Consider the following 26,590-nt stretch of genomic DNA (forward strand, 5'->3'; position numbering starts at 1 on the left):
TGACGCGGGCCGCGATCCAAGGGGCGCGGGGCGCGAGGCCTACGGGTGGCTCCAGGAGGTCGTCCGCGTCGCCTCCAAGGGCCGTCGTGTGTGCCGCCAGGAGAAAGGAGGCCGCGCGCCCGGGGAGAGCAAGGAGGTGCCCCCGGCGGCCTCGCGGCCAGATCCGGCGTCGGGCACTCCTAGTCCGCCGCGCGTCGCTGTCGCCGTGAGCCGGAGCCGTCCCCGCTCTCTCTCTCCCCAGGGTTCTTCGCTGTTTGGTGTGGGACCGCCGAGGGTAATATGGACAATTTCACTGGCCGGTCTCATACCAAACGACGAAAAACAAACAGAACACGGACGAAATAGCTTGTAAGGCAAAAAAAAAGTTTAGAGCAGTGGCACTTGTATGCGGTCAATTTTTTAATAGCTTATGTATAATTACAAACTTTTTTTTAATGGCACGTGTGTAAAAGCCTCTTGCTTTTTGCCCTCTCCACGGTAAAATCGCGCCGACACGTGGGACCCCTCCGTCATTGGCAGGCTTGGTCACACTAGCCACTTCCACTCTCACGGACTCACCCACCCACCACCGTCCTCCTCCTCCTTCCCCCGCGCCGATCACGCCACGCCCGCCCGCCCGCCTCCCTCCGTCCATCCAGATCAGGCGCCGCGCCTCCGCCCCCACTGTCCGCGTCGCCGCGCTACTCGGGTCCGCCCTAGGGCTAGGGGCGGGGATCCGCTCGCCCCGTTCGCCGGGGCGTGGATCGATTCGCACCTCCTCCTCTTCTCGGTAAGGAAACCCACCCTCCCTCCTGGGCTGGCACGTAGAACCCCAGCCCCTGCACTCATGCTGAGATTCGATTTGACTGCACCGCTATAGCAGTTTGTTCCCGCGAGCTTTTCTCGCCGCCAAACTTTGCTCCGCCGCCCTGCATTTACCATCTATATACGGTTTGCGGGATGCGTTAGCTGTGCCTGTGTAGGTGGATTCGATTGAAGGGTGGTGGGCGGGCAACTGGACTAGTGTGTGGTGGCTATTGACATTCTATACCAATTTAGTATTAGTTAACAACAGCTCGTAGTCGTAGAACACACATCGACCTCCTTCCGGTAGTTGATTGTTTCTCGGCTTTCCTGGGCTTGTTCCAGCCAGTTAGCAGCGTTGGGGCTTTACTCAACTTGATTGAATACTTGGTTGTATAGTAGTAGTGCCCTAGCTCACTGAGCCATATGAGACCGGGTTACCCCACACATCAGCATGCTGCACTGAGTCTGAGTTGCTCAGGATCCAAAGCCTTGGTCTTGCGCTTTCCACCAAAACCCCACCAAGTTGTCCAATCTGGATCCGAGATTGACAGATCCTTCTAGACATGCTTCTCCTGCTGCGAGTATTTGGTGTGTGCTCTTAGTGATGTGTGAGGTGCCAGGTGCAGCTGCACGCAGGAGCTGCCTAGATTGGGCACTGTGTGCTTGCCTCATTGGGTTGGTTGAGGCACTGCTATGTTGTTTTTGTGAGATTCTGGGTCTTTTTTTTTCTGGTTAGCCCTTTGCTGCTACTTTGTAGTGGTTATTTTGCACACCCATAGGTTGTGGATAAAATTGTGGGTGGGTTTAGCATATAGCCTTATTGTACTACCTCTTTTCTTTGCTAAATAAAATGTGCGCAACTGTGCCCTTTTTTCACTTGTGATTTCCCCTTTTTTCACTTGTGATTTGCTGGCACCTGATATAACTCCGTGGAGATGTCTAACAGTTACCTTTTCACCAGGATTTGGAGGTTAGAGTAATGAAATAAAATGCTGCTCAAAAGCAAGTTTAAGTTGGCCACAGCCATTGGCATCGTGCTGTCGATGCTATCGCTGACGGTGCACCTTTTTCTTGCTAATTATTCAGCTGGGGGCATTACAAAGTACAACATGCACATGGACGATGCCCTTCCATTTGGACCGGTAATTCACATGCCCTGACCATGTCACAGTATCAATTCTTAAATTTCCTTAGTTGTATAATGAAGGAATTTGTGTTTACTGAGGTTACGTTGGACACCTATTTTCACTGCAATCATCGATCATTGGGGTAAGCAGAGGAAGACCGAAGTTGACTTGGGTAGAGGCAATAAAAGGAGACTTGAAAGGATGGAATATACCTAAAGACTTAGCCTTAGATAGGAGTGTTTGGAAGACAGCTATTCACGTGCCTGAACCTTGATTGCTTCTGATGGGTTTCAACTCTAGCCTACCCCAACTTGTTTGGGACTTAAAGGCTTTGTTGTTGTTGTTGTTGTTGCATCGATTATGTCTAACATATTTTTCTATGCTTTTTGGTTTTTTGGCAGAGGCTTCGACCACGGAGACTGTGGGGTCCATTGATCCCACTTGATCACTTGCATCCTTTTGTGAAACCTAGCAAATCATATGCTGGTAAATTGATCTTAAACTTGCACCTACTTTATTAGTATTTTCATTGTCACATCTTTTGTTCAACTAGTCGTTTGGTTACTTTAGACACAGAGTTAAAAAAATGTAGGTGCATTTGTATTTCTTTTTGAACAAACCTTTTGTGTATAAGAAATGTCTCAAAAGATACATGCATATAGTAGTGATATGCATTGTTTTGGTATGCACGATGATCATTTTTCTGCAAGTTTGCATATTCTATCATGCTATCGTTCTTTGATTTTTTTTTTTCCGACATGTTTTTGACATGTATAAATATCAGCGCTCAGACTAAATGGGCACAAACGCACCCAGGTGCACTCTTACGACTTACTTGGCATTGTATAACTTATATTTTACAGATACTGAATATGCTAGCATTCTTCATTAGTTTCCACATTTTGTCTTATGTTGAGATTCATTCAGAATGATAATTAAATATTCTATATTTTCCCAACATTGGAACCATTAGTGTTAGGTTGTTGACCTTAGAATGTTTCTTGATGTGATTTCTGCACAATAATGTGGATAAATCTATTGCGACACTTCACTATAATTACTACATGCTTATCCCATTTTATAAAGTGCTAGATTACCTGAAATGCTATGATTTGTATACTCAGCATCAAACCATTTTACGATATAACTAAACCTTGATAAATCTGTCTGATTACCTTATTGCAGCTCCCAGTAAGCATAATGGTTTTATTTATGCAAAGATATATGGTGGCTTTGAGAAGATACAGTCTTCAGTAAGTTTTCTTGTGTAATGTGTAAAGGATCCTTGTACTTGTTATATCATTGTAATAGGATCATGACATTGTTTCCTTTATTAGATCTGTGATCTTGTTGCCGTTGCCAGGCTATTAAATGCCACTCTGGTTATTCCTGAGATACAAGCAACAACTCGTGCAAAAGGCATCAGGTTGCTGTGCCCTTCCCCATTCTGAAATTCATTATGGTGGTTGTCTATTCCTTATCCTTTTTTTTTTCTGCTCGACCTCTAAAATATAGCCTTTCCTCTGTTCCAACTTTGCAGTCCGAAGTTCAAAAGCTTTTCTTATCTATACGATGAAGATCATTTCATACATGCACTTTCCAGTGATGTGGTTATTGTGCATGGCTTGCCAAAGGATCTCAGAGAGGCTAGGAAAAAGATAAAATTTCCCACAGTATCTCCTAGGAATTCTGCTACTCCAGAATACTACATCAAAGAAGTATTACCCAGACTTGTAAAATCAAAAGTTCATGGGATAATTGTTAATGGAGGTAATTGTCTTCAGGTATCCTCCATGCCCATGCTTACTCTGTTTTGTTTTTTCATTCTTTGGTCAATGTGAAGTTAGAGCCTTTCCATACGGTTTTCTGCAGTCGATTCTCCCTGCAAGCTTGGAGGAATTTCAGAAGCTTAGATGCAGAGTAGCCTTCCATGCTCTAAGGTTGCGCCCTCAAATTCAGGCTCTTGGGAGCCAAATAGTAGGAAGGTGAGGCTTCCCACCTTTGCCATTGATCCACTTACCCTTTCTTTTTTGTTCATTAATCAATTGTAGATTTATCAATTATGCTCCATGCCCTATGCATCATCAATTTATGCAAAGAAACTAGTACTCCCTCCGTTTCAAATTTTAAGTCGTTCTAGCTTTTCTAGATACATGGTTTCTGTTACGCACCTAAATATCTATTATGTCTAGATTCATAGCATGAAAGCTATGTATCTAGAAAAGCCAGAACAAATCCTTAATCCATAATTCAAGTTGACTTCCCTTGTACACACTGGAAAGTTTTGGGTTGCTTTTTCTGGATTGAGGATGTTGTTTTAAACTATGTAAAGTTGAAATCTTACCCTTTCAGGGTATGCTAGTTATAGGAGCTGAAGGGTTTCTTTACTCATTATTAATTATTTTTTCCTATAGTGTGGCTTTCTGTTCTCATAAATCATAACTCCAGAATGATTTGTATAGGTTGCGAGCATCTGGCCGTCCTTATGTGGCCTATCACCCAGGACTGCTTAGAGATACTCTAGCTTTTCATGGTTGCGCTGAACTGTTCCAGGTTTGTATGCTTACAATTATTGTGTTCCAATACGATCTACTGACTTTCGTTTGACTGGTTAATTCTATCATCTCTAGGATATTCATACAGAGCTTATTCAGTATAGAAGGAATCAGATGATTAAACGAGGAACAGTAAAGGAGCAGCTAACAGTTGATTCGGTGTCCAGGAAGATGGCTGGTTTGTGTCCACTCATGGCAGAAGAGGTGAGCTTGCTTATAACAGTCTTGTATGTTTGCTCACTAAATCTGGATGCAACTTTTGCATGTTTATTAATAACAGGTAAGCTGGTGTTATATTATGCTCTGCGCCAAGAGAATTCACATAGAAGAAATCTAAGGCTGACAAAATATAAGCAACCAAACAAAAGAAAACTAGATGATAATTTTCCTTTACCATGTGGACCTTCACCTTCGGAATATGAATTTCATGTTTTGCTTTTAAGCATCATTGTTTGTACTAATCCAATCATTATGAAAACCAAGCTCAAGGCAAAGAAGTTTAAAGAAAGAAAAGTTAACTAGAAAGACTTCGTCGCTTCTTTCTATTCCTTGGTCCCGTGGCACACATTGAGCCCACGATATAATTTAATACTATGCCTGATTTACCATACCAGCTTACTGTTAACTAGAAAGACTTCGTCTCTTCTTTCTATTCCTTGGTCCCGTGGCACACATTGAGCTGCACGATATAATTTAATACTATGCCTGATTTACCATACCAGCTTACTGATTCATTTTGATTGCTAATGCTGTGATGTAAACAATCCTGTGTTTCCAGGTTGGACTTCTACTTCAAGCATTAGGTTACCCACCAACTACAATAATATTCTTGGCTGGTTCCGAGACTTTTGGTGGACAAAGAATGCTTATTCCTCTACGAGCTATGTTTGCTAACCTAGTTGATCGCACTTCATTATGTAGTCAGAGGGAGCTGTTTGATTTAGTTGGGCCAGAAGATCCTCTAACCCCAGATTTGCCACAGCCTCCACCTCCCAAAAGTGAAAAACAACTAATTGAAGAATGGAAGAGAGCAGGGCCTCGACCAAGACCGCTGCCTCCACCTCCTGCAAGGCCATTCTATGCGCATGAGAAGGAAGGCTGGTATGGTTGGATTGGTGAGAATGACACAGAACCGGATGCTTCATTGATTGAGTTCAGGAGGCAAGCACACCGGTTGCTCTGGGATGCACTTGATTATTTTGTTTCTGTTGAAGCTGATGCCTTCTTCCCCGGGTTTCACAATGACGGGAGTGGTTGGCCAGACTACTCTAGTTTGGTCATGGGGCACCGGTTATACCAAACACCTTCCAGTATAACCTACAGGCCTGACAGGTACAGAGCTATTATATCTTTATGGTTACATACTTTTTGTACAGCTTACAACAGTTTTTCTTATCTTCAGCCATTAAAATGCATTTAATATTTGCTAAATTGCAAAGGAAAAAATTGTAACTGAAATTAGTGGTAGTAAAGTAGCCTTCAGGGTGCAAGTGGATTACTGTTAAACTTGGAACAAACACAATAGCTATGCTAATTGTAAGATCATCAAAGTTACTGGATTGTCCAGTAGTATATTGTGGGTCAAGTATAATAACCTTTTGACAGTTATCCACTTGCTATGTAGTTTTGCATGATGATAATTTCCTTTCCTTTTCAATCAACAGAAAGATTATTGCTGCACTGTTTGAAGATGTTAATGATCATCGGTATCATCCACCGCGGAATTGGACAATTGCTGCACGTGAACACCTCAACAGGAGTGCAAGTGTGGAAGGCGTTGTGTCATCAGCTATGTTGTCAAGACCTGTATCTTTTCTCGCCCACCCTTTGCCAGAGTGCTCTTGCAGAACACCGAAGTCACCTGCTGTTCAACCGGTGAAAGACAGCAATGGCAGATTCCTATTTGGAGGTGAGGAAGAGTGTCCTGATTGGATGGCACGCAGCCTTGCAACGGCGTCTGCCAGGAATAATGAACCTCAAAATGAGGACTATGAGGATGAGTTGCCTGAAGATGGGTCTAGCTCAGACACGCAGGAATCTGACAGAAGTGACTCGAATAAATCTTCGGAGCAAGATGAAGAGATGGATCCGGATGATTAGAGAGATTGGAGCATGGATTTATGGCGCACCTTTTAACTGCTACCAGCTCCAGGCTACTAAAGCAAGAAAAACATACACTCAGAACTTCCTGGACCAGCAGGAATCGTCTTGCATTCCAGCAGCACATCAGCATCTGGAGTAGCCCCAGGATGACAAGGTCATCCAGCGTGGGAGCTTGCCTGGATCGTACTCGGTATACAACCAGGCTTGAATACGAAACTAACACTTTGTTCTCTTCCTTCACGTCTTACTCATTTTTTTGTTTACATTTTTGTGGGCACAGCCCAAAGAAATTGATTCTGTACAAATGTCTTAACTGGGAATGCATTATTTTTTGGGTGAGTTTGATATCTAGCATGTATGAGGTAATGAGATTGGCTTATGGCGGACAGATGTGCACCTGTAAAAGGCTTGTGCTATGGATCAGAATATCGTGTATATCTATTTTGGTTACACGAAAAGTTTGTGTTTCACATGAAGTCTGCTCAAAATTTTCGAGTGAAATTTGTCAAAAGATGATTCTGACGTGAAACCTTCTCCAAGTTCCGCAAGCTGCTGTAGTCGGTGACGATCTATGAATGACGGTGTTGTCATAAAAACAATTCCGTGAATTTGAATTGCCCAATAATTTTCCATGATGTGTTTGGATGAGCAAATCTCATTTACACTCAGCCGAGTTTTATAATTTCCTACTGGCTGATTTCCTTCGGTGTTCTTCTCAACGTCCCGGTGTACACATATGGCTTGCTTTCGACTTTTGTGAGAGCTTGCTTTAGATTGGTTTTCCCATCTGCTTTGTGCGCTGCTCAATAGTGAATCATACGTTGCAACTGTACAAGGAAACGCAAAACGTTATATTTCATTTCTGCAAAGAACTCACTGTGGGTATACACTGATATCACTGGCAAGAGGTTAGGCCACAAACAATGTTACGCACTGAAATCACTGGCGAAGGGTTAGGCCACAGATAACGTCAGCTGTTGTTGGAGCTTCATCTGACAGCCCCGACCAGCATACAACCATTCAAAAATGTAGAGGGCTAGAGGCATGGACATCCACTATGGATGTAGGGTAGGATACCCGAGTTGTCAATAGACAACCTGAAGAATCCGGAATTCCAGTTCCAGATCATACAACATTGTAACACTGCTGACACTTCCACAGCATAGGGATCCCTCTGTCCTAAAAAGAATGTCGCTATGAAGTTCATATTGATCAATTTTTCTTAAATTTTACAAGATTTATAGAAAATATTAGCAACATTTATATATCTCCAAATAAGTTTGTTATGCCAATAATACCAATCTGCACTATATCAGTATTTTCTTATATATATTTGCTCAAAGTAGAAAATGTTTGACTTCACATGAGAATGGCATTCTTTGTGGTACTGAGGAAGTACTATTTCACATTCAAAATCAAAATCTACCATTAGATTATAAATAAACATACAGGATCGCTTTTAATCAATATATGAGCAAAATAGAATGGAAGGATAACACAAAAAACAGAATATGCATCAACCTTTGGGAGGATGAATGAGCAGTAATAAAAATAAAAATAAAAATAAAAACAGAAAACAGGAGGATATACAAAAGGGCCACCGGTGTTGGTACATGATTCATAGATAATCCCCACAAGCACAAGAATCCAAAGTGCCACACAACAACCGGTAAATATTACATACCACTAGCCATTCAACACAGCTACTAATATCCAATATAGGTAGCGATAATATTGACCAGGTCATATAGTTATTAAAAACAGAACACATTCAACCATGCTGCTAAGAAAGACCATGTAATGATGCTAATTGCATATGACATCAAGGAAGAGATAGATCATCCAAAGGATTCAACTTCACATGATTCTGTTGCGGAGGTCATTCAAACTTCATCCTTTTTCCGCTTGCCCCCATCCCAATTGCTTCCACCGCTCCCTAGCAGAAACAGATATTTGTCAAAATATAAATAAACAGCTCTCTACCTACTTCAAGGGTGTTCTCACAAAATAACGTTAGGTTGCAGAACAAACTATAAACGGCTCTTTCATTCAAGAAAAAAAAGTTGGAACAACTTTGGAAGAAACAGGGCGTCGACGACAATTATAGATATCGTAGTTTGTCACAAGCATTTCAACAGTGGAGTATTTCTAAGATTAATTAGGAATAACGGCATCATGCATGGTCATATCCAAGGCATTTCATGAAGATAGCCTACCCAAATAAGAGCATATGCTAACACTTGCACTTCTCACAGCTTTGAATTCAGTGTTATAAATTTTACTTGGGAAGTTATGTGACCCACGTGGTACACGAGATAGGATCCTACTGATCCGAATCCAGAATCTATTTAATGGAGACACTTGTCTGTATTCATGTAAGGGAAAGTCGTCTAATCTTAATGACAGGTGAAAAGTAACTGCTGACACCAAATTCTCCACCAAACACAAGTCAGAGAATTCTTTTTCCTCATGTGATGTGATTAGGTTGAACTGTGACTAGGGGCTCGTGTTGGGTTTCAACCCTAGCTTACCCCAACTTTCTTGGGACTAAAAGGCTTTGTTGTTGATGACGATGATGATGTGATTAGGTTGAACACTAAAACCGCTCACGGGAGCAGGTTGCCCGAGTGATGACATTTGTTAAGACGAAACATAATTGCTGATAAACACATAGGCCTGTCATGTCATCATGTGATACGGAGCATTATGTATGGGCCTAAAAAAGAGTCAGTAAATTTCTAGTTTTCTATACTCTAACTGGATGTAGACAAACAGGAATGCACAACTACACAAAAGCATAAAAATGATGATGCAATTGGAATTGATATAAAACTAAATGTGTTGTATATAGCGGTAGTAGAATGTACGTACTTGGTGATACTTTGAGCCCAACTGGGAGTGGGAAACACTGGCGGCGAGGAGGTAGCGCCATCTCACCAATGCTCTTGGGTGTTTTTGCTGGGTGGCAGAGATGACCCTGGTTTTGCACGTGTCAACAGAAAGCAGGAACTTCACTCCCCTAACCGGGTAGCCTTCCACGTGTTCCACATCACCCGGAATGACAAGGTAGACGACGTCATGCTCTAGCGTGCTTAGGATAGGGAACAATGGCGGGATCTGTGGCACATCCTTGGAGATAAATGTCTTATCTTTCCAGAGATCTTTTAGAAGCAGCTTGGTGTCTACCATCCAGCTAGGGGATGGCTTATCCAGGTCCAGGGCATAGGTAACGAGCGAGATTGGGCCACCCTCCATGTTGAGAAACTTGATGGTGCCGTCAACGCAGGCCATGTTGCGGTATTCTTGTGGGTGTTGATCGCTGATGGAGCAGCCATGGGGCAGCGGAACAAAAGACACGTCCAACCAGTCCGATGAGTCGACCTCACAATGTCGTCCCAGATCCCAGAGTAGCAATCCGTGGAGAAGATCGACCCAGCAGAAGAGGTTCCGGTTCCTGCTTTGGACAGGGAAGGACATGTGAGTCCTCCACGTGCGGTGCACCTCGGCGGGGAGCTCGCCGTGCTTGTAGACCCACGAGCATAACGACGACTGCCAGAGGCAGAGCATGCCCTGCGCAGGAAGCCCGCGGCGGTGGAAGTCGAAGAGCAGCTCGGCGAGGACGAAGGCGCCACCTTCGCGTGTCATGATGACGGCCCCGTAGCCGGTGGTCCTGTAACAATCAGAGTACTCCAAGCGGATACCGGGGATCGCGGAGAGCGAGGAAGATGAAGATGCGTCGGTGCCGAGGTCCAAGAGCAAGTACCACCGGTTGTACGAGTAGGCTGGATGGTAGGAGCCGGGGTAGAGGACAACCAAGTTCTTGTCAGCGGCGGCGGCCACAGCGCCGTCGCGCAGGGACCATCCGTGATTTGGGATCGGCTCTGATGAGAGTGGTCGCCGCATGGTGAGGCAGCTTACATCCGGGGGTTCGACGACCTCCAGATCTGGCGTCATGGTCAGCAGGTACTTGGCAATTGATGCTTCGATGTCCTCACGGCTTGGAAGCTTTGGTAATTCCGCGGTGGTGGCGCCGACCAGGCCCTTCGCTCTTTCCGCGCCGAGCACGCGCTCTGCTCTTTCTCCTAAATCGAAGGGTTCTGTCTCTTCGGGATGGCTGCGGAAAGCAACGGTGCGGTCGAGCAGGATGCAAGCAGGGGCCATGGCGCAAAGAAGAGAACTGATGGAAAGCTACGGTCGGGTCGAGGAAGAACTGCGAAGAAGATGGCGGCGGAGAAGGAACCCTAGGACCGGAGCGGCGGAAGGAATTGGGGAATTTTGGTTTTCTTTACCCGGCCTCCCTCCTCAGGCCTCGTTTCATCGTTTGGACGGACATGATAGGGTGTGTTTACGAGACCAGCCTGGCTAGCAAAACTAAACCAGGTTAGCAGAATCAGATTCCCCCGAATCCGCGGCGCGGGGGCAGAATCACCAACCAATCAATCGAGAAACAGCGGAGGAACAAGAACAGAGCGAATCCGGAGGGAGGCGGAAGGAATCGATCGACGAAGAAACCAGCGTCACCTTCCTTGGCCCCCACCCCATGGCGCGCAGGAGCAGGAGCGGAGGAGCTCTTCTGGCGGAGGAGCAGGGGCGCGAGCGGGGAGGGCCGCCGGAGACGAGCGAAGGAGCAGATGGTGAGCTTCGGCACCCCGCGCTGCGGCCGTCGTGGTGGATGCGAGCGGGGAGGGGCGCCGGAGATGGCGCGGGGAGGGCCGTCGGAGACGAGCGAGGCGAGCAGAGGAGCAGAGGGCGCGGTAGGTGAGGGGCAGGGCGGTGATGGGAAGCGTGCGCAGGGCTGGCTCGGGCCTGTCTCCAGGAGAATCACCGATTCGGTGATCCCAGTTGGGCCAGGCTCCGGCGGTATGGGTGGCTACTTGTAGCCAGGCCTGGAACCCTTGCCAACGAACCAAACAGCCAGAAACTGGCCCAAGGAAGCCAGGGGCTAGGTTGGGCTGGCAACCAAACACACCCGTAAAGGCTGTGTCGCTCGAACCTATCAGCCCAGTATTTTTCTGTTCACAAAAAAAAAGCATCTGTCGGCTTATCAGCCGCAAAAACCATCACCACCTGATCCCGGTTGATGCATGAGTGTGAAAAATACCTACGTCTGGGGCATGGAATCTCTCTTGTGCATGCGCGTGCCGGCGCCGCCGTCCTGGCACCCTCCACCGCCGACAATCCTTAACCTAATAGGAACTTATTTGGATACATGTGTATCCACTTCAATTCACATGTGCTGGAGTGGATTAGACCGAAAGTTAGTTTAATTCCACTTCAACACATGTATATTAAGATGATACATGCGCATCCAAACAAGACGTTAGCATCCTGGCGCATCCCCTCCGGACTCGTCATCTCTCCCTCCCTCCATTCATTCGCTCTGCTCCCTCCTCACGGCACATCTAAAGAACACCGTGCGCAAGCGAGGCAGCTGCAACGGCGGCGAGCCTCACTCCTCTCCATCCAAGAAGCGCAGTCAAACGGCCACAAGTTGGTATTTTTGCCAATTTTCGTAATTTTTGCTATTCTGTACATTCAAAAATAATGACAAATTCACACTTTTAATTCTTGCTATTTGTACATCCAAAAATAATGGAAAAATCACTTGATGGCATAAGACGTGGCACTCGGCAGGATGAGACTGCATACAGCCAGGCTTGGATACGAAACTAACACTTTGTTCTCTTCTTCCTTCACGTCTCACTCTTTTTTTTTTTGTTTACATTTTTTGTGGGTACAGCCCAAAGAAATTGTTTCTCTACAAATGTCTTAAGTGGGAATACATTATTTTTTGGGTGAGTTTGATATCTAGCATTTATGAGCTAATGAGATTGGCTTATGGTGGGTGGACAGATGTGCGCCTGTAAAATACAGGACAGGCATTGCCGTTTTGTCCCACGCAATTGCTGTGAGTTTTGTTGATCGCCGAAGAGCGTGCTTATGAAGTTGGTGCTTCTGCATGACTTATACTATGGATCAGAAAATCGTGTATATCTATTTTGGCTACACGAAAAGTTTGTGTTTCACATGAAATCTGCTCAAAATTTTAGAGTGAAATTTGTCAAAAGATGATTCTGACGTGAATCCTTTTCCAAATTCCGATGGCTGGTGTGGTCGGTGACGATCTATAAATGATGAATCAGCAGTGATTTGACCGTGCCTGATCCAACGGTGGATAATTTCTCTCTGGGATGTGTTTGAAGCACTTCTGTTGCATCTTATTGTTCATATATTGTTGTTCCAGTACAAACATGTGGATAATATCCAGTATATCGAACGGAGGATGCAAACACAAACGATCACAAAGCTCCTTTCTCACAGATCCCCGTCCCCCCCCCCCCCCCCCCCCCCCCCCCCCCCCCCCCCCCCCCCAGCACAGAAAATTGAAAAAGAACCATACAAGATACAGTGGCCAAAAAACATTTTATTGCATGACTCCAACAATAATTTGTTCTATAAATATTATTCAGCAGGCAATTTTTCTTTGAGGTACTTGAGAATTGCTTTCGTTCCTCGCTCCAACAGAGTTCGTCTTATGCTGCACAAGAAAGCAACAGGCGGCTAAGCATATTGTAAAGTGTCTGTCAACTATATCTTTCCCTTTTATTTCGTTTTTTTGTTCAAAGGATTTATCACATAGCACCAACAATCATATGGCTATTATGTGTGTTTCTGTAATTTTTGGTAGAACCATACGGCTACATCCCGGATTCCTTTATTAACACAGGTATCATCAAATCACAGTTCGAGGTTACATTTTTACCTTCTTAGTGGATTTCCATCCAGTTTCAACACTTGCAAATTAGCTTCAAGTAATCCCTGCAGAGACAAGCATCCATAAATACAAGATCCAGATAGATTGAGAAACAAATACAACTCATGAGCAGGAAGAGTTGTCCATAACATCTATATTATATTACAGAACAGTGTGCGGAAATAGATACTAAGAAGATACATGAAATAAAAGACTAAAAATGAGGGGGGGAAAAACATACCAGCTCTGCTGGGAGTGCTGTTATATTGTTGTCTGACAGATCAAGCTCAATGAGAGCAGTGAAATTCTTGATGCCCTGTTTATGTGCAGTTTAGTCAGCATATGCAGAAATCGGAAGGCACCACTATCAGCGGCTTATAACAACAACAACAACAAAGCTTTTAAGTCACAAACAAGTTAGGATAGGCTAGAGTTGAAACACAGCAAAAGCCATCAAGGTTCAGACACGTGAATAGCTGTTTTCCAAGCACTCCTATCTAAGGCTAAGTCTTTGGATATATTTCATTCTTTCAAGTCTTCTTTTATTGCATCTACCCAAGTCAACTTCGGTCTTCCTCTGTCTCTCTTCACGTTACTATCCTGGCTTAGGATTCCACTACGCACCGGTGCCTCTGGAGGTCTCCGTTGAACATGTCCAAACCATCTCAACCGGTGTTGGACAAGCTTTTCTTCAATTGGTGCTACCCCTAATCTATCACGTATATCATCGTTCCGAACTCGATCCCTTCTCGTATGACCACAAATCCAATGCAACATACGCATTTCCGCGACACTTATCTGTTGAACATGTCGTCTTTTCGTAGGCCAACATTCTGCACCATACAACATAGCAGGTCTAATCGTCATCCTATAAAACTTGTCTTTTAGCTTATGTGGTACCCTTTTGTCACATAGGACACCAGATGCTTGGCGCCACTTCATTCACCCTGCTTTGATTCTATGGCTAACATTTTCATCAATATCTCCGTCTCTCTGTAGCATTGATCCGAAATATCAAAAGGTATCCTTCCTAGGCACTACTTGACCTTCCAAACTAATATCTTCCTCCTTCCGAGTAGTAGTGCCGAAGTCATATCTCATATACTCAGTTTTAATTCTACTGAGTCTAAAACCTTTGGACTCCAAAGTCTCCTGCCATAACTCCAGTTTCTGATTCACTCATGTCCGGCTTTCATCAACTAGCACTACATCGTCCGCAAAAAACATACACCAAGGGATGTCCCCTTGTGACCTCATCCATCACTAAGGCAAACAGATAAGGGCTCAAAGCTGACTCTTGATGTAGTCCTATCCTAATCGGGAAGTCATCCGTGTCTCCATCACAAACACTAGTCACAACATTGTTGTACATGTCCTTAATGAGTCCGACGTACTTCGTTGGGACTTTATGTTTGTCCAAAGCCCACCACATAACATTCCTTGGTATTTTATCATAAGCCTTCTCTAAGTCAATAAAAACCATGTATAGGTCCTTCTTCTCCCTATACCGCTCCATAACTTGTCTTATTAAGAAAATGGCTTCCATGGTTGACCTTCCAGGCATGAAACCAAATTAGTTCATAGAGACCCACGTTATTGCTCTCAAGCGATGCTCGATAACTCTCTCCCATAGCATCATAGTATGGCTCATCAACTTAATTCCCCGGTAATTAGTACAACTTTGAATATCCCCTTTATTCTTGTAGATCAGTACCGATATATTTCTCCACTCGTCAGGCATCTTGTTCGATCGAAAAATATGGTTGAACAGCTTGGTTAGCTATACTATAGCTATGTCCCCGAGGCATCTCCATACCTCGATTGGGATACCGTTCGGTCCCATCACCTTACCTCCTTTCATCCTTTTCAACGCCTCTCTGACCTCACATTCTTGATTTTCCGCACAAAGCGTCTATTGGTGTCATCAAAAGAGTCATCCAACTGAAAGGATGTGTCCGTATCAGCTGCTTACAACATTTGTAAATATAAATTTTAATCTTCAAAACATATCATGAAACCAAAGGAAATTTTATTAAAACTAGCAAACTCCCTTGCTTGCCGAGAAATCCTAATAATTACCTCCGGCACAGTTGTAAGGTTATTCTGACTTAGGTCAAGAATCCGAAGCTGTTTTAAGCCCAACAAACCATTAGGAAATTCATGGAGTTTCATTCGTCTGCCAACAGATAGAGAAAGAGAAATAAGATTTCTTCTAATAGTTGTAGTTTAGAGGCTGTGCATATGTTCCAACCTTAGGTAGAGCTCCTGCAGCTGTGGTAATGCGGAAACTGCAGAAGGTTCAGGAAGTGCTGAAGCATTGCCACTTAGATCAAGTACTTCCAGTTTGGACAGAGACGCAAGATCAGTGGATGATATCTACAAGAAAAGCAAGTGTGTTATGATATTGTGTAATGAAATGCTGGATATTTACCATATATTTGCACATAATATTTCAAGAATATTCTCTTTGTGCTCTCTCAAAGTTAATACTGCTTTCATTTTGTACTATCAACATTTGGTCAAGCTCCAATAATCAACATTGGCCATAAGACTTGACAAATTGAGATTCTTCTGTTTGCCAAATATATGCCATAAGACAAATGATACAAAGAGATGTGATTGTTATATTACCTCTACCGAATATTTGCACATAATATTTCAAGAATATTCTCTTTGTGCTCTCTCAAAGTTAATACTGCTTTCATTTTGTACTATCAACATTTGGTCAAGCTCCAATAATCAACATTGGCCATAAGACTTGACAAATTGAGATTCTTCTGTTTGCCAAATATATGCCATAAGACAAATGATACAAAGAGATGTGATTGTTATATTACCTCTACCGAGGGGTTATTGTCCAGCTTTAAGGAAGACAAACTGGTAAGGGAGGAAACCACTGTGCGAGGCCACCTTTTTATCTTGTTATTAGACAAAACTAAGGACTGAAAAAAAGGGCAAACGCTAAATATTCATGTTGAGCTTGATAATAATAAAAAATATGACGATATTTCCATTCTAAGGAACTTACTTGAAGTGATGAGCATAATGACAACTCATTTGGTAGATCTTCTATTGAATTTTTAGAAAGATCCAGTTTTACCACATCACTTGTCTCCCATGCCGCAGCTGGTACACTGGTCACGCCAAGACCACTCAAGTCCAGTTCCTGATACAGCAGCAATGTGGGAACCAATTCATTTAAGGAGAAGAAAAGGAAAAGGAAAGGGAGAACTTTCTTATGACACCACAAATATTTTGAAAAATTAAAAACACACCTTTGAAGATAAGGACAATCGCCTTGCTGCAGCAATTTGGTCATCTTTAGTCGGGGTGCTTCCGGATCCTGATGCTGCGCAGGAAATAGGTTTAAGGATCATTTAAGTGGTCATGGCAATGATTCTCAAATCCAGACAATCTAATATAAAATGTTGCCATCAAAGATCAAATGCATGCATGTTGACTTAGCCTTCTCAATTACCTTCCTCATCAGATGAAAGCCGGCTGCACAGATACTTCAGCAATGTTGTCGTTGGTCCAGAAACCAATGAACTGGGAACACAATATATTAACTTTGGCAGCTCCATAGAGCTCCCTGACAACTAGTTTAAGAAACGGTAGGAGAAACAGGGATAATACATACCTCCTAAGTGTCCTCATAGGATTTCCGGTAAGCAGAAGCTTTCTTAGGGTAGTCATTTTACCTTGAGTTGCGCATGGATTGTCAGAATTTTCAGTAAGGCAGTAACACAAACTATGCAAGGTTCTTAAAGGCCAAAGCATACACTTATCACTCATGCAAGAATTCAGATCTACGATCTGTTAAATACATAAAAACAGACAGAGAGGAATGCATAACATATGCCTAGGCAAACAAGCAGACCAATGCATAGTGATTCCAAACAAAGCAGACAAATAGCAGCATAGTGCAGAGTAGAACGAACCTAGTTCAGCTGGTAGACCAGATAATGAGTTATTTGATAGATCGAGGAAAGATAATTTGAGGTTGCAGGCTCCAACTGGATACTCCTTTAGCTGGTAACAGGAGAAAATTCATCAGGCATTGGGTTTGTTGCTGGATACTCCTAAACCCAAATAAACAGTAGCCTACCACAACTTACTTGGGACTAAGGCTACATTGTTATTGTCATACATATGGCGCTTTTGACAAATAACTTTTTTTTTTCGAACTACGCAGGAGAGCTGCGCGTCATTTCATTAAGGTAGAAATAAAATACACGAGTCTAACAGACCCTACTCAAGTACAAAACACCACCAACACACACCCATTCACTTAACTAAAACAGGCGCGCCACAAACTAAATTCTTAATTGTTTGAAGTCATCCAAAGTTTTAACAAATAAGTTTGTTGTGAAAACCATCATCAAGTGGCAAGAAGCAACAATATAACTAAAGTTATTCTGAATGATTGTGCTCTACAAATTCATTTGAACATGTATCATGTATGTGTCCTAACTAACAAGATCTCAAAGGATATTGTACCCCACCCCCACCCCCACCACCACAAAAAAAAAGCCTACTAAAACAGTTGACAGGATTAGGCTAGTAAGCCTATTCGGGGTAAAATTGTAACAGGAAAGATAAATTATTATGTATGAAAAGGCCCAAGCATCTATCGCACCACTATTCGCTGCTTGCAATTCCAAATAAATGCTAGATATTCCCAGCCAAGGAACTAGAAGCTTTTCTCGACAGTGTCTTCTTTTTTGTTTAAATGATGCAGGATAAATGTGTAAGGATCTAGGGAAATGATGATAATATAAAATTGACAGTTTGGCCATGGAAAAGATGGGTAGAACCTGATTAGAATGGAGATCAAGTATGCCTAATTTTGATAATGTGCCAATATCAGCTGGTATTGAAGACAATAAGTTATTTCTGGAACACAAACAGAAAAGATGAATTTACATCACAGAAAAATAAATGCACAGAAAAAAAAAAGGTGAATATGTCCTGAGTTGTGAGTAGAGAACAAACCCCATATAGAACTCGGCTAGTGAAGAGCAACCCTTTATGGAAGGAGGAATTGATGTTATTTCTGACACAGAAAGGTAGAAATCCATCAGTGCTAGTGAAAGAGTAAAAATGCAGAGCATGCACATGTGGCAACATGGGTAGATAAACTCACTATTCTGATGCATGTCTAGGCGGATTAGTTTTGGAAGTGCTCCAACGCTACCTGGGATGGCTGTAAGCAGATTTTTTGCTGTAACAAGCTAAAAGTTAGTTAAATGCAAGCAAAACTCAAATGAATCACATAAATTCAACGGATCTTATGTTACTTTTCATACCGAGATTCAACTCTGTGAGCATTGTCCATGAGACAAACATGTTTTCAGAAAGCGTCACAAGCTTGTTACCCTGATAAGTTGTGCACTTGAGTTTCAACAGGCAACTGGAACAACAAAGTAATAGCTTTAGCATTCTATTAGTTCTTACCTCTAGATCCAATTTACTTAACTTGGAACAGCCAGCAAGTACATCTGGTATTCTGGATATGTTGTTGTTTGATGCCTGTACACGATGCATACATTATTTTGTGCGTGTCTAAACTAGAAAGTAAACAAGGAAGTGATAAATTGGAAAGCCATCAAGTGCAAGACCAAGAAACCAGATAACTATATGTCAAAAAGTAAGAATACATCCAATGCAACTTACCTTGAGTTCGGACAAGTCCGGGCATTTGGCAAGGCTAGATGGAATGTCAGTAAGGCAATTATTTGAGAAATCAACCCTGGCATAAAATACATGAATATTAAGCATCACACATTGCTTCTACTCTTCACATGATGTGCTAATCAACAGCTGCTGTACACTTTGTGAGACACAAACATGGTGGAGCAGTAAAAAAAAAGGCATGCAGACTACGGAGATCTAAACTAGAGGGTAGGAAAGATGACTGCAGAAACATGCCAAAAGAACGTGAAACTGCGTAACAATGCAGTATAAAATGAGAGTAAATTAACTGAACTACACAAAAAGTACATATAGGCTTACTTGACTAAAGAAGTAGCCAGGCCAATCTCTTCGGGCAGAGTGTTTATTTGATTGAAAGATATGTCCAGTGATTTTAGCAACGGAAGACTGCAAGAAAAAAAAGCATTACCAAAATCACTGTGGCACTATATGTATGAGTGGAATTCGTCAACAAATACAAGGTGCATACTCTCCGATAGCTGCTGGAAGGGAAGATATCTTGTTGTGGCTTATATTTAAAACAACAAGTGAAGACAGGTTTCTAAGGTCTTCTCTTAACACCTCAAGGTTACTGTGAGCCAGGATGAGCTTTTGGAGGTCCACTCCCTGAAAATTGCACGCATGGTCTGATTACTTACTTATCATCACTTGTAGGCGTGTATATTAGCGCGTAGTGGTAGGTAATGAGCATGTTACCTCCCACCATTTCTCATCCTGGCTGCCCGTGTCCAAGTTGTTGTACACCTCCTTGGGTACCTCCCTGCAGGGCAAGGTGGAAAAGGAACAGGCAGAAGTACTGTGAGAGACGCACGCAGTGACTAACTAGCTAGCTATAACAGAAGTGAAGGATGGAATGTGTATGTTTTAGGTACGACAAGTAGAGTGATCTCGTATTTAGCAACAAGCTCCATAGTTGAGAATGTGACTATGTGAGTGAGGGTAAAAGGAAAGAAGTAGTGCTAGCTCCGAGGCCACCCCACCCCTGACAGAATGTCTGGATATTTGTTGAAGAGATGAAATCATAAGTGTGGTGGCTGATGTTGGAACTAAATGCACCAATGTTTTCCATGATGTTCTGTCGGCTGGGGTTGCAAGTATGAAGCTGTAAACAATTTTGGGAAGCGTTCACATTTTACCCTCACATGGCATGAAATAGTGCTAACTGTCATCAAACTGGAGCTTAGAGTTGAGTCAAGCTGAACAGAGGCCAGCAACAGCAGATACATAGAGCACTGATTTGATTTGATTTGATATACGCACACACGAAGAAGGCCGAAATGTAATGTCAGCACGCGATCCCCCGGCACGCCAGAACCGGGAAGACCAGAAGCAGAGAAGCTAGCTAGGCGGCATCGGCGGGCACGAGAGGTGGAGGCGTGAAATCTGAAGGAGGACGCTGTAGATAGAGACGAGGTGGGAGAGGTGAGATTTGGACGTGATGGTGACGGACCTGAGGGAGCGATTGGAGAGGTTGAGGGAGCCCGACTCCCTGGCTGACTTGAGGATCCGCTCCATGGGACTGGAAGATTCCAGATGGCTTGGTTGATTCAGATCGCCATTGATGGGATGAGATCGAGCTTGGGAGATGGGTGGAGATGGAGGCGGGCAGAGAGCAGCGACAGCTCTCCCTCTTTTGATTCAGATCCACGTTTTGTTTTCACAGATGAATAGATGATGATGATCCATTCCAGCCTGCCCGCAGTCTCCGCACTGTGGAGCCGGAGCTGGAGCTGCCGAGCTGGACCTGGACCTGGACTGGAAGAAAGAAGACGAGGGGCCGTCTGAGGGACAAACACGTTTTGTCTTGGGCTGGGCCTTGTCACACAGCCCAACGCAATGCAGCTGCCAGATGATCCCCCGCCCATTTCTTTTTATTTTTGTAATTTAATTCCCATCGACATCGACATATTCCATCTCCTCATCATTTTTTCTCAAAATCAAATGCAGCTGATCTCCTTCTTCATATCAACAATTATTCGTATATTATAGCGCGCTAGCGCAACAATGGGTCGCCTATTCGTTTTGCTTGTTGTGTGGTTTTTTATTCTAAAAAGAGGATATGGTGTTGGAAATGTGAAGGACGTGAGTCAGAATCAACAGAAGGAAAGCATAATTTGCATAATTCTCCCTCCCAGCATAGAGAAAAGAGGAACTAACATTCTCTTTTTTCATTTCCGCTTTTGTCAGAAAACATTGTATGTGATATATTTGACAAACATAATCCAAATAAAATCTACGTATTGAGCGGGCCTAGTGTTATATCGTCACTTCGTCACTCATAGAATTACAAAGCATGTGCATGCATTCACCGAGTTTAGGTGGATTGCGTATTTATGTGAGTTTCTATATCTGTACTATGAGTCTTTTTTGTTGCGTCTCTCACTCGACTTCTTTCCACCGAGCCACACCAAACAGTCTTGGGCGGAGGAGTGTTTCTAGCCAGAAAAAATAGAGCCAGAATTGTTTTCATGTACGTTTGTGGAGCCTCAAAAGCTCACTAAAAAGCTAAAAATAATTAAAATAAAGGCCTCAATAATTTTCATTGATATCTATATGGTTCATATACCAATAAAAAACAATAAAATGGCACTATTGTAAGATATGATATTGCATAGGCTATGTGAAACCTCTGCTTTTTAATAGTAACGCGTGTGACTGCACAAAGATTTTTAAAATAGTTCCTCTATTTGGATTATACGGTCTAAATTTAGTTGTCGGACTAAAACTTTAGACTACTTTATCTCACTTGTGTAATCTAATTTTTTTTATGGTTAGCTAAACTTTAGGTAGTACTTTAAACCTTGGGGTTTGGAACATCAAGAACTAAAGTGGTCTAAAATTTAGTAGCTAAACTTTCGACAATGAGATCTGGACAAAGCCTTAGGGCCTGTTTGGATACAAGGGATAATTGACAGCTAGCTAAAATTTAGTCAAAATTTGTGTGCATCTAAACAGGAGGACTAATTCTTTTAGCTTCAACTAGTTGTTGGGCTAATTTTATCCCGAACTAATAACTAGCTATGTGTATCCAAATAATTAGTTATTTGACATAACAAATATGACTATGTTAAAAAAAACAATTGGTTAAGTCAAAACAGTTTCACTTAGTATTATAGCCAGAATTGCATTATCTTGGTGAAAGGGCACGTAGCCCAAGAGTCTTAGTAGCACTTGACGTCCTGGGTTCGACTTTTTATAGGGGCGAATATTTTAGAATTTAACCGTTTTGTATTTTCAATGGCAGGCAAAGTTTCCATCAACAACGAGACGTACGTGGTGACTTCGTCTCGACTCTTGAGGATTTGTCGTCTCAGTCTTGAAGGTGCATAGGTAGGACGAGTGTACGTGTATTACGTGGGTTTACGTCGTACTGTGTTACTGTGTAGTCTAAAAAGAATTGCATGATTTTGTTTAATGGCATGAAGACGGCAGCACACACCTGTCAGTAGTGGCGCGGCGCAGAGGAGCAATCGCCACCTGATCCTGATGCGGAGGCGGTGGCGCGGCGCCCCCGGTTTTGGCATTTGGCAAGCACGGACGGAGACAAATCCGCGGCTCGGGTCGGGTCGCCACGACCGAATTCCATCTCCAGCGCGTACGGGCACGGACGACTAGACGAGAGAGACGGCTGCACCGCCCCGCCCTTCGCCGCCAAGAAAACGAAGCCACTGGAACCCGACGCGGAGGGAGAGGCCAGAAAGCGACCCGTCCGCGACGCCGCCCCGCCCGTCCGTCTCGCTCCAGGCTCCGTTCCCTCCCTCCCCCCACTCCACCTGACCTCCCGCGCGGGAGATCCACCCGCCCGCCCCATGGCGCCGTCGCGGCCGCTCATGCGGGGGATCCGCCCGCCGCGCGTCTTCCCGACCCGCGGCGGCCGTGCCTCGCCGTACGCCGTCGCGCTCACCGCCCTGCTCATCGTCTCCGCCGCCCTCCTCGCGCTCATCGCCTTCGGCGTCTTCTCGCTCCCCGTGTCCGCGCCCAACGCCGCCACTACCGCCGCCGGCGCTGCCGGAGGGGAGACCGAGTCCGCCGACGCCCGACCCGCGCGCCCCCGCGCCCGCCGCGACCTGGGGTGAGTCACGACTGATGTGATCCTTCCACTTCCACCTGGGGGTTCCGTTTCGGCCCCCGCATTTCCCTCCCCACCTGCTGTAGCTCCTTCAGATTTGGCTCGATCCGCTGCTGATCCTGATCGTCGCTGCTGTTGGCTGGTCGCGAGCAGGGAAGGGCTGGGAGAGCGCGGCGCGCAGTGGACCGAGGTCATCTCATGGGATCCCAGGGCTTTCGTCTACCACAACTTCCTGGTAAGCAATGCAATGCCAATGCCACCACCGCGGTCTCTCTGTCTGTGCATGCTTGCTCTTCTGTGTAAAGTTCTTCACGGTCATCTGATTCTCATGACCGAGATGGATTGAATCATGAGCTTTGTGGTAGTACAGTTGGATCTGGGAATACAATAATGGTGCTCATCTTATGCCTTCACCATGAACTTAGCAATTGTGTGTACTGCATTCCAGTTTTATTTCGTCGTCCGTTTTTTTTTTGGTGGGGGGTGGGGGTGGTGTCAGTTGCATTTTAGTGAAACATAAACTCTAGCCTAGACTTCTCGTATTAGGCCTTCATTTTATCATAGCACAACTCTATTTTGTGGTGTATTATTAGCTGAAATATGAGACAATTGGGATGTAAATTGGGCAAACTAGTGCTGTCTGTGTTACTCTATGAGCCATCTTAAACTAAACAATATTAAATGCAGTGGAAGACTTGTCTTGTTGACTAGTTCCCTGTGGCATATATGTTGCTGGTGGTTCTAGATAGGGACCAAATTGCCTCTGGATGGAAGAGCCACATGCATGGTCTGTCGCTGATATATTCTTTTGCTGCTTGTTGTGTATCACCATCATTGAAATGCGAGTACACCTGACTTCATAAATACCGTGTTTAGGTTGACCTGGTTGGTTATGCAATTCCATATGTCCAGTCTACTTAGGAAAGAGATCTCAGATGTTATGTATGTGTTCAATTTTTCATAGTTATGCATACTGTACAATCTATAACTGCTTCTCCCCGCCCAATGTCAATGATTATCTGACTACACTGTTTGCTGATACTTTGTTCTTTTTCTTAGTCTAAGGAAGAGTGCGAGTACCTAATTGGATTGGCCAAGCCTCACATGGTAAAATCAACAGTTGTCGACAGCACTACCGGTAAAAGCAAGGATAGCAGGGTCCGGACAAGTTCAGGCATGTTTCTTCAAAGAGGAAGAGACAAGGTTATTCGAGCAATTGAAAAGAGGATAGCAGACTACACCTTCATACCTGTAGGTGTGTGATTTTTATGAGTATATTTAGTGTACGGCTATATTTTTCACGAGCAAGATCTGTGCTTAGCGTGCTCTTAAAAATGATAAATTAAAACGTATAGCACATAGCGCAATTTGATGGTTATATTATATGTGCATTCTTAGTTGTTTGTTAGGAATAACATTACACCCAATGACACGAAACTGAGTTTTGTCAGCATGTTACCATCATGAAATGCAGTCTAGCTATGTGTCTCCAACTCGTTCTCTCTTTTTGCTTTGATCATTTAAAGGATGTATTATCCTGTTGAATCATATTAATATATGCTGCCTTACAGATCATGGTGAGGGACTCCAAGTGCTGCATTATGAAGTCGGGCAGAAGTATGAGCCTCACTTTGATTATTTTCTTGATGAGTTCAACACCAAGAATGGTGGTCAGAGGATGGCTACTCTTCTGATGTATCTGTAAGTATATATTTATACATTATTTTCTTGTTAGATTTTTTTTATAGTGTTAGGCCCCGTTTAGTTCCGAATTTTTTTGGCTTTTGGCTACTGTAGCACTTTCGTTTTTATTTGGCAAAAATTGTCCAATTATGGACTATTTAGGCTTAAAAGATTCGTCTCACGATTTCTCGGCTAACTGTGTAATTAGTTTTTTTTTTCGTCTACATTTAGTACTCCATGCATGTGCCGCAAGATTTGATGTGACGGGGAATCTTGAAAATTTTTGGTTTTTGGCTTGGAACTAAACGGGGCCTTAATTGAGTTTGCAGTATTTTTCTTATATATTATTTTTAATGGGTACAGATCAGATGTTGAAGAAGGGGGTGAGACTATTTTCCCTGATGCAAATGTGAACGCCAGTTCTTTACCATGGTACAATGAGCTTTCAGAGTGTGCCAAAAGAGGCCTTTCTGTCAAACCAAAGATGGGAGATGCACTTCTTTTCTGGAGCATGAAACCAGATGCCACTCTGGACCCATTAAGTTTGCATGGTTAGTTCAATAGCCGTCTGTTGTTTTTGTTACTTATTTTTTCTTCAATGTTATGAAAAGGTCTGAAGATATTCCACCTTTTCATTATGAAGCCCTTGTAGCCTTGTTCCATTTTCCCTGTGGAAAGATATTGGCCCTCCAGCTTTTCATATGTTATATGCAGTTTTATTTATATCCCGTCGTTGTTGCAGGGGGTTGTCCTGTGATTAGAGGAAATAAATGGTCGTCAACCAAGTGGATGCATATCCATGAGTACAAAGCTTGAGGCTTGAAGAGTCGAACATACAAAAAGGTATATGCTGTTGGATTGGGTTTGTAAGGTGTTGCTTGTGCTATTTTAGCAACATGTATTTAGTCTTGGCACACATGGGGCTTTGAGCTTTGAACTAACTTGGCACCTGGCTCCAATTATCTTTGCACTTAGAGATTGATCTATATAAAACCCAACCGCGCTGCTTGATTTGTTTGCAAGGAATACAGAACCTTGATCATGTGAAGGTTTTGCTTGAAGAATTGTTAAAACTAATTTGGCGCTGTACTTTCTCCTGCAGATGGATCTCTATGCATGTGACTTGGGGCTCTCTACGGGATTGACACTCATGTATGCTTTACAGAACCCGCTGAAGCTGTATTCTTTGCTCCTTTGTTGGAGGGGAGATAATAGGGGCCAATAAGCAGGGGCCTTGCTCGTCCCTGCAGAATTTTTTGGGGCTGATCCTTGCTGACTTGGCTTTTATCTTTTCATTTCTTTTTCTTCCCTTGCAGTACCCCAACTATAGAGGATTGGTGTAGTGTCTGGGGGCATAGAGTTTGAGATTTTGTTTTTGTGCCATACCCCTAATATTAGTACATGAATGCTGTATTACTATGGTAAGCTTTGGTACTAATGAATAATGAGGCCTAGAGTCACATCTGGTACATGAGTGCTGTATTGCTGTTGAAGATGTCTCCCTGTCGGTGGTGGCTTGATTAATGGTGCTGGAACTCAGCTGCAGGTGTTGTACTGATCCTAAGGATCTGCTGCAGAATTACACAAGTGTTTAATTTTCCTCTGGAAGAGTGATCTGGCCCACAAGGTGAAGCGACAACAATATGCAATTGTACCCAAAGAGAGTTTATTCCTCGTCCCAAGACCCTGACCGACAGACGCTAAGGGGTTGTTTAGTTCCCACAAAAAAAAAAATCGCGTAGTAAAATCGAATGTTTGGACACATGGAGCACTAAATGTAGATAAAAAAACTAATTGC

General features: G+C 43.5%; 4 protein-coding genes across 5 annotated transcripts; 2 read left to right on the forward strand and 2 right to left on the reverse strand.

Annotated features, from left to right (window-relative positions):
- The first annotated feature begins 614 nt into the window (after nucleotides 1-614).
- On the forward strand, nucleotides 615-7,392 carry LOC136478435 (protein EMBRYO SAC DEVELOPMENT ARREST 30-like). Its single transcript, XM_066476893.1, has 11 exons — nucleotides 615-769; nucleotides 1,748-1,928; nucleotides 2,315-2,399; nucleotides 3,099-3,166; nucleotides 3,251-3,339; nucleotides 3,454-3,697; nucleotides 3,786-3,898; nucleotides 4,376-4,466; nucleotides 4,544-4,672; nucleotides 5,247-5,800; nucleotides 6,133-7,392. Exons 2-11 carry the CDS (start codon nucleotides 1,776-1,778, stop codon nucleotides 6,566-6,568), a joined length of 1,962 nt encoding a protein of 653 aa, XP_066332990.1. The 5' UTR covers nucleotides 615-769; nucleotides 1,748-1,775; the 3' UTR covers nucleotides 6,569-7,392.
- Nucleotides 7,393-8,158: 766 nt separating this feature from the next.
- On the reverse strand, nucleotides 8,159-11,398 carry LOC136478436 (uncharacterized). The gene is made up of 2 exons (XM_066476894.1): nucleotides 9,443-11,398; nucleotides 8,159-8,507 (listed from the first exon to the last, which is right to left on the reverse strand). The coding sequence occupies exons 1-2, from the start codon at nucleotides 10,730-10,732 to the stop codon at nucleotides 8,451-8,453; spliced, it is 1,347 nt and encodes a 448-aa protein (XP_066332991.1). The 5' UTR covers nucleotides 10,733-11,398; the 3' UTR covers nucleotides 8,159-8,450.
- A 1,581-nt stretch (nucleotides 11,399-12,979) lies between these two features.
- Nucleotides 12,980-20,686, reverse strand: LOC136475258 (plant intracellular Ras-group-related LRR protein 6-like). Of its 2 annotated transcripts, none has more exons than XM_066472809.1 (21): nucleotides 20,491-20,686; nucleotides 19,737-19,800; nucleotides 19,510-19,646; nucleotides 19,341-19,427; nucleotides 19,002-19,077; nucleotides 18,783-18,857; nucleotides 18,635-18,704; nucleotides 18,472-18,549; nucleotides 18,321-18,381; nucleotides 18,143-18,221; nucleotides 17,267-17,357; nucleotides 16,966-17,026; nucleotides 16,804-16,874; nucleotides 16,601-16,674; nucleotides 16,354-16,491; nucleotides 16,163-16,267; nucleotides 15,577-15,701; nucleotides 15,405-15,501; nucleotides 13,567-13,641; nucleotides 13,335-13,390; nucleotides 12,980-13,109 (listed from the first exon to the last, which is right to left on the reverse strand). In XM_066472809.1, exons 1-21 carry the CDS (start codon nucleotides 20,553-20,555, stop codon nucleotides 13,034-13,036), a joined length of 1,761 nt encoding a protein of 586 aa, XP_066328906.1. In that variant the 5' UTR covers nucleotides 20,556-20,686; the 3' UTR covers nucleotides 12,980-13,033. The 2 variants fall into 2 exon arrangements, 1 of the variants encoding a protein (XP_066328906.1); XR_010763136.1 differs by lacking the exon at nucleotides 12,980-13,109 and adding an exon at nucleotides 15,177-15,266.
- A 1,904-nt stretch (nucleotides 20,687-22,590) lies between these two features.
- Nucleotides 22,591-26,273, forward strand: LOC136478446 (probable prolyl 4-hydroxylase 3). The gene is made up of 7 exons (XM_066476903.1): nucleotides 22,591-23,112; nucleotides 23,263-23,344; nucleotides 24,169-24,364; nucleotides 24,681-24,810; nucleotides 25,156-25,343; nucleotides 25,535-25,635; nucleotides 25,895-26,273. Exons 1-6 carry the CDS (start codon nucleotides 22,850-22,852, stop codon nucleotides 25,606-25,608), a joined length of 933 nt encoding a protein of 310 aa, XP_066333000.1. The 5' UTR covers nucleotides 22,591-22,849; the 3' UTR covers nucleotides 25,609-25,635; nucleotides 25,895-26,273.
- Nucleotides 26,274-26,590: the final 317 nt, after the last annotated feature.

This window comes from Miscanthus floridulus, chromosome 8, assembly GCF_019320115.1.
Source record: "Miscanthus floridulus cultivar M001 chromosome 8, ASM1932011v1, whole genome shotgun sequence".
In the NCBI taxonomy this organism is placed as follows: domain Eukaryota; kingdom Viridiplantae; phylum Streptophyta; class Magnoliopsida; order Poales; family Poaceae; genus Miscanthus; species Miscanthus floridulus.